General features: G+C 37.6%; 1 protein-coding gene across 1 annotated transcript; it reads left to right on the top strand.

Moving 5' to 3' along the window:
- Window positions 1-796: 796 nt before the first annotated feature.
- LOC135482207 (eukaryotic translation initiation factor 1A, X-chromosomal-like) lies at window positions 797-6,993 on the top strand. The gene is made up of 6 exons (XM_064762080.1): window positions 797-947; window positions 3,274-3,357; window positions 3,585-3,688; window positions 4,077-4,209; window positions 4,651-4,742; window positions 5,202-6,993. The coding sequence occupies exons 1-6, from the start codon at window positions 932-934 to the stop codon at window positions 5,205-5,207; spliced, it is 435 nt and encodes a 144-aa protein (XP_064618150.1). The 5' UTR covers window positions 797-931; the 3' UTR covers window positions 5,208-6,993.
- The last annotated feature ends 250 nt before the right edge of the window (window positions 6,994-7,243 follow it).

Here is a 7,243-nt window from a genome sequence, read left to right as displayed (position 1 = left end):
TATCCGTTCACTTCGCCAATAAATCATTGACGGTCCCTTTTATGGGTGGAGAAAACCGGAGTGCCGGACGTAAACCACCGACCTTTGGCAAGTTACTGACTAACTTACCCGCATATTTCGTATATAGATATGCGCGCCATACCGGATACTTCGCATACCTAATGCAAAAGGATAGAATCTTCGAAATAAATGTGAAGTCGCCTATTTGACGTTTTAATATTTAGACAAATTGTGTTTGTCATCTGTACCGCTTCGTTGGCCTAATGGTTAGAGCGTCCGCCTCGAAGACCCCAGGGTCAAACCAGGGTTGATCTATGTATTGAAAATTTAGACGCCATTTTATTTGATTGGTGTTTTAAGAGGTAATCAAGAATATTTCACATAGGTCTTTAGCATGGCGGCAAGACAGGAAGCCCGCATGAGCAGGACTTGAACTTACAGCCACTGGACTTGCGAGAGACTTCTGAGTCACTGTGCTGCGCTAATACGCTGACCACTTGACTGCATGACGATGTAGACCAAATTCTAAGTCACAACTGTATTATTTTATTTTGAAACGGAAATATGGAGCAAAATTAACGTTATGATTATATCTGATGAAAGCGTGATTTATTTTCGACTCGGGACCTATGTATATAGCCGTGTGATGGTTTGTCAAATGAATTTTATCAACATTTTTGGCGTAACATCAAACCTTTTCTTTCGAAATCGCCGCAATTTAGTCAGACATTGAACAGTTAGTCAGTGCGAAGTTGTCTCCCCTGCTTCCTAAACTGAAGCATGCGCTGGTAGTTGACTTCCGTCGCGGAGCATGTTGCGTTTCCACTTGACATAATAGTAACTTCTTTCTCGTGTATAAAAGCTTTATTTTGCTTTTGTTAAAGCGTTTATTGTGATCTTAGCTGTTGGAAACTAATCAGACTTACACAAGATGCCGAAAAATAAGGGTAAGTTGTCCAGAAATAACAATGTGGAAGTGGCAATCTGTTAGGAATTTCTCGAGCAGACCAGCGTTAGAAAACAACAACCACAAACTGCGTCACAGATTTCCTGGATTGGACATCAGTGATGTTATCCAACGATTGATTATGGCAATGTATTTACACTTATTTAGAGCAATTACAGTCCTGTTTGTTGATGAATGTTAGAAGAAGATCGCGAATGTAATTTTTTAAAATACTAGTCATATTTGTGATAAAATGCATTAGCCCCAGTTGGCTACTTCAACTCTTCTCTTTATACTGGGCTGGCAGAGTATCGTAGCCACAGGTGTAGCTAATGGTAAATTATACGCCAGTTCACGCGTATGTCCGATGAGTCCTATCTAAACAATGGCAGCGGTCCAATTTTTGTTTCGCAAACACTGAAATATGTAAATCAAAAAGAGGTGGAGGTGGAATTTGATAGTCCGTCATTTACCTTGGCTCTTACTTCTCCGATCGCCTGTACAAGCAACATCCAAGGTATATTCCATTTGGTTATGGCACACCAGCCCTGCATTCATGACACAGCAAACCATTTCTTAACAAGGCGGCCATTTGGCTCGTCTCTTGAGGTTTAACGCACATGCGCCATCTAGGGACAATAACTTTTTCTAGACCCATAACTGGTGATGGCAAAATCACTGCTGCTTTAGCGATGACTGTGAGGTAAATTTGGATCTCCTGTGTCTTTATCAAGTGGAATATATGCAAGATGTTGTGTCTACGGGCAAGCTGAGAGGTAAGACCCAAAGTTGACACCAGTTTTAGAGCGCAGACATTGTTTAGAAGGGACTTCGCGGACAAGGTGTGAGTTGGTGTATGGTTTACCCTTGGTTGCCCTTGTGGCTATGATACTCCGCCCAGCCCAGTATAAATAGAGGAGTTGAAGTAGCCACCTGGGGCTAAAAAATACATGTACCCAGACGACATCATCGATTTCCTTGAAAGTTGACCAAGCTAATTTACAACATAGAAAACAAGTCAGAAATTTATGAATGGTGAAAATCTGAACAATTGATATCTGGATTATCCAGCGTAATCCAGAAAATAAATCTACCAAATTTAAAATCATGCCCTGGGATGACGAAGCAATCTTAGACTTATGTCAGAATTTCAGTCATTAAACTTGATGTGTTCCTTTTTGTTTCTTTGGCTAAAATTTGTGTTTTGCAATAACTTACCCAGAATCTTGGCAAGTGGGAGGTATTTCATTCCTAGTAAGTCAGGGCGGTGATTTGGGCAGTTATAGAAAAATGCCTTGGTTTATTTTAAATAGTGTGAGGTTGACTAAGGCATGTGACACTTGTGATAATGGTAGGTTTTTAGTTCAGTGCGCTATCACGGCATCTATCTTTGGGCATTGTTGGTCGTTGACCCCTTCTAAGATGCTTAATATGAATAGCAGATTCTTCAATGAACGGACATCAAGCCCTTTGTCCCATGATGATCTTGTAAACAACAACCTTAGCTTAACAAATCTCATTAACTTTGCTGTGTTTTCACAAAAGCTGGGTCACGTCACAAAAGCTCTCTCGTACCAATGCCATAAACAATGTGACAGTGAGAAAATACAAACAAAAACGTCTGATACCCAACCAAAGAGTATTAGCTCTGTTCTGTCTTCAAAGGGCCGATGTATCATGGAGTTGGGCGCTTGGTCTGGACGATGTTCGTGGACACAAGCGTCGTGTTTTAGTTGCCCTGCTCGTCCACATCCTGCATGGGTATAAGCATTTGGCCTAGCTGGCTGTACTGACATCAGGGAATTTACCGAACATAGCAGGACCTTGTGATTGATAACAGACCTTTTCATTCAGATTTTGGAAAGATGTTTTCACCACAAATCTGACTTTGCTAAGGAAAAATAATACAACATCACAATGTTTTTCTTCAAAACAATGACTCTCCAGAGGCGGTTCCTTGCCAGATCACTGTGACAAGTTACTGCAGTATCCTGCTCAACATGTACGCTTTGTGACCCGTCATGCAGCTGTTCTCAGTTTCCTGCTCATAAATGTATGGTTTCACTGTAAGAAACCGCACTGACAATCGGGAGCTAATGGGTTTTCTGACGTGACAGCCAATTATCACATGACGATTTCAGCACTAGTGATTGGCCAAGTTCATAAGGGCTTCCACAGCATGGCTACTCGGAGTGAATTCTCCATCAGTGCCATATCTTCAATGCTGAACTTCATCTTGTCGGCTTTCAAACTTAACTCTTTAGTAATAGTTTTTGTCAATAATCTATTTCATCTGTAACAGTGAACTGATTGTGTCATTCACACAGGAAAGGGAGGTAAAAACAGGAGGAGAGGGAAGAATGAAAATGAAAACGAAAAAAGAGAGCTGGTGTTTAAAGAAGATGGTCAAGGTAAACAAATTCATTTTTTTTTTAAGGAATCCAATGTAAGGATGTGTTAAATGTGGCTTTGTGTGTTTTGAGTGCATTTTCTATTGTTTGACATTTATTCAGAACCCAATCCTGTAATTCCTATTTTTTTTTTTTTTTTTTTTTTTTTGGCAGAGTCATGAGTGAGTTAACTTTATAATTGTTATGAGAAATGCACAATAAACTTAAAATCATATCATGCTTTACAGAATATGCACAAGTGACAAAGATGTTGGGCAATGGGAGATTGGAGGCCATGTGTTTTGATGGTGCCAAGAGGTTATGTCACATCCGAGGAAAGCTACGAAAGAAGGTTAGACAGTCCGAGAAGTCTGTTCAGACCTCTGTTATATCTGGTGCCAGATGTTTTTAATATCATAAGGAAGCTTTTGTGTACAGGGACTTACATTGACCTTGATTTTGAAAGCTCAGGTAACATTTGTAATACATTTCATGTGGGCTGTAATAGTGATAATGTCTAGAGGTCACATTTACATGCACTTTTAGTGTGCTCTGTATTATGCTTAATCTTATTACTTACCTCATGGTACACTACGTTGGCACTGGAAAATTCTTCATGAAGGTGATTTAAGCATTCGGATGATACTTCAATACTAATAAATTCCAAATAAAAGAATAGCAGAAATCAACACACCGTAACAATGCCTTAAGATCATAATGTTGTGCAATTTACCTTTCAGGTATGGATAAACACTGGTGATATAATCTTACTTGGATTGAGAGATTATCAGGACTCCAAAGCTGATGTCATTCTGAAGTACACACCAGATGAAGCCAGAAACTTAAAGGCATATGGAGAATTGCCAGAATCTGGTAAGTTTGACACACCAGATTGGAACACATCCAACACCCAGATCACCAAGAATGGGTCAGGTGGGCTGTATGGATTAGAAATGGCATGATGTGCCAATGCCTGCAGAAGTGTATAAAAGGAACAGCCTCTGGTGCATAATATCCCATTGGTGCTCAAAACTATTCATGAATTGTATTTTCGAGTCAGAAATGGACATGATACTCGTTCCAAAATGAAATTTGTGATTTTAAAGTGTGTAAAGCACTTCTTTGTGATTCAATTTTTTTAAGAGAAAAGGAAAATAGTTATAAAGCAAAATGTGTCAGAATTTTGTTAGCCAGGTCTTTGCATTTGTTGACTATTAACAAGGATGAGTTTAAGATGCCTGACGGTGGAAGTGAATCTCTCTTTTTTGAAATCTTTAACGTGACTTATGAACCATTTTATTTTCGTGATTACAGCAAAGATCAATGAGAACATTGGTGAAGATGAAATGGAAGACCTGAACATTACCTTTGATGAATTTGATGGAGATGATGAAGAAATTGATGGTGTAAGTTGGCCCATAGTTATGATATATATTAAATTTCACAAACTACATGTATATTCAGATTCTTGACTACACAAAAAATACTTGTGAGAACCAGTAGAACTATTTCTCAAAATAAGTATTGAGTCACACTTCACTGGCTAAAAATTGTGTAAAATAACTCCTGTCTTTCCTGCGCATGGATGGGTTACCAATTATTTTGCTGAAGGCCCAAAGGGGGTGGAACAAATTTGGTGTAATTTTAACATGGTTGTTTATTTATTGAAAAAAAAAAGTCACGATATTTAATCTAGCAAATTTAGGTATTTGATTAGAGATGCTACTGATTCAATAGATAAAGAGTGAAGAGTTCAAAAGCCAAATGAAGTAGTTCCAAAGACCTTTTAACATTAGGGTGGAATGTCTTTGTCAGAATACCTTCTTTTGCATTGTTCTTGATCCATCTGGTTTGCTTCGTTTCAGATTTGATATTGGTAGCCTGAGGATAACATTATTTGAAGTCAGATGTAAATGTATCTCCTGATGTGAACATGTACAGACCAAACTGTGTGCTGAGAAAGACTTTAACGACCTCTTTGTGCATACTCAATATTACTTTTGGTAGACGACAGTGTGGATGCAACAGACTTTCAAAACGATGTCCTCTCTGTGCCGGTAATATCGTGGTTGGATGGTTATACAGTCAGGATGAAATAGTGTATGTGTAACTAAGAAGGATGTTCTTGATGGAAAACTTTTCTATGCTGTTTATATATGTAATTAATGGTTTGAAGATAACAAGGATGGGTAAGTGAATTAAAACAAGGGCGGGGGTGGGGGGTCAGTGTCAGTCAATAACAAATTGATTGTCTGTGGTACGTATAATAGTCTGTGAATGTTTCAATTCAAGAAAGATACTGGCTATTGTAGACGAATATAGAGTGGGTGTAAATTGAACCAGTATATACTTGATAATGTAAGGATATCAAAAAAATTGACAAAAGTCAGGTGTTTTTCTGCTAGATTTTGGATCTTTAATATATTTAACGTTGGATTACCAGTAGAGAAATGTTTATGGAAATGGCTCAAAAATACCTATTTATAGAAATTCATCCGATTTAAGACCTAAAAAACAGTAGCTGAAATAACACTGACAATGTGTATTGGAAATGGCCAGGCTTGACTATCTGTCATATTTAGAACAGGATTCCAGGAGGAGTTCACACAAGTCTAATGTGTATGCAAGAAATTAAATATGGAGAAGTGCTTCAGGAAAATGTCAGCATTAGGGCCATAGGAAATAGCTTGATTAAAAAAATATTTTACCCCTAGCCAACAAAGCTTATCAGTTGTGTTGAAGATAAAATGCAGACACAAAGTGCTTTCAGGCAAAGTCAACACTAAATATAGATTTGCTAAAAAAATCACTGATTAAATTGTGGATACATTGTGAAAATCTACAGCATTGAGAGCAGAAAGCACTTGATGTGTACTCTGCAGTATTTAAGGTAACTCTATTGATTGACCGTTCTGTGCCAATCACTGTCATTTCTGTTATAGGTTATGCTGAATCTGTTGACTCTCTGTCTTTTAGACTCTCACTCTCTGTCATCAAGACTTTTGGGGCATTTAGTGCTGTGACATGAAGTAAAATATACATGTATTTGCAGTCTAAAAATTATGTTGGTCAAATGTTGACTGCACAAGTTTTAAGAAATCTGAGATCAAAATGACCGAAATATTACAATTGTTCAAGATCATCATATGGTGAAGAATGAGATATTGTAAATTTTGAAATCTTACATTTGAAACTTAGACGTTCCACTTAACTATCCGCTACATTTAATCGATATTGTGCTTTTGGTTCTCATTATGCAGCATATTGGTGTTTCAGGAGAAGAAAGTAATATTTGAGTCAAGAAAATTTGCCCTGGAGTGTGATAAAAACCTTGAACTATAGAGCTACATTTGAGTGTATACAGTAGTTGTCCTTTCGGCTCTATCCAGCATAAACCTACTGTAATTAAGAAATCTATAAATCTGACTTTCTTAATTATTTTCAAATGAATTCACCTGAATAACAACTGCATGGACTGTATTTGAAGGCCGCCTCTTGTTTGCTAACATTCATTTTATCTGTCATCTATTAAGTAGAAATACACGTGTCTTCGGTCAATTCTTGTTCAGAATATTTTTTTTCTTTACATAGACATATAGGGATTTAAGGTAATAAAATCCTCAGTTGTAACGCATTGGTTACTTTCTGAATAGTAAAGTGGCGTCTTGTATTTATTATTTTACGTCGAGGACTTCAATCAAGGGAGGTAAATCTAGTGTGTTCGAGTTATTTCCGATATGAGTTACTTTTCTTTTTCTCTTGGGTTGTTAAGCTTCACATGGATGGCTACACATAGCAGTCAAAAGCATACAATTTCTTGATATAATAACAGTTCGATAATGACTAGGACAAAATACCAGTGTTTCCTTCTGGTTCCATTCTTGAACATGCAGTAAATTTGACTAGC

Source organism: Liolophura sinensis, chromosome 1, assembly GCF_032854445.1.
Source record: "Liolophura sinensis isolate JHLJ2023 chromosome 1, CUHK_Ljap_v2, whole genome shotgun sequence".
In the NCBI taxonomy this organism is placed as follows: Eukaryota; Metazoa; Mollusca; class Polyplacophora; order Chitonida; family Chitonidae; genus Liolophura; species Liolophura sinensis.
Note: the sequence above shows the minus strand (reverse complement) of the source record. Positions and strands in the feature narration are given on the sequence as shown.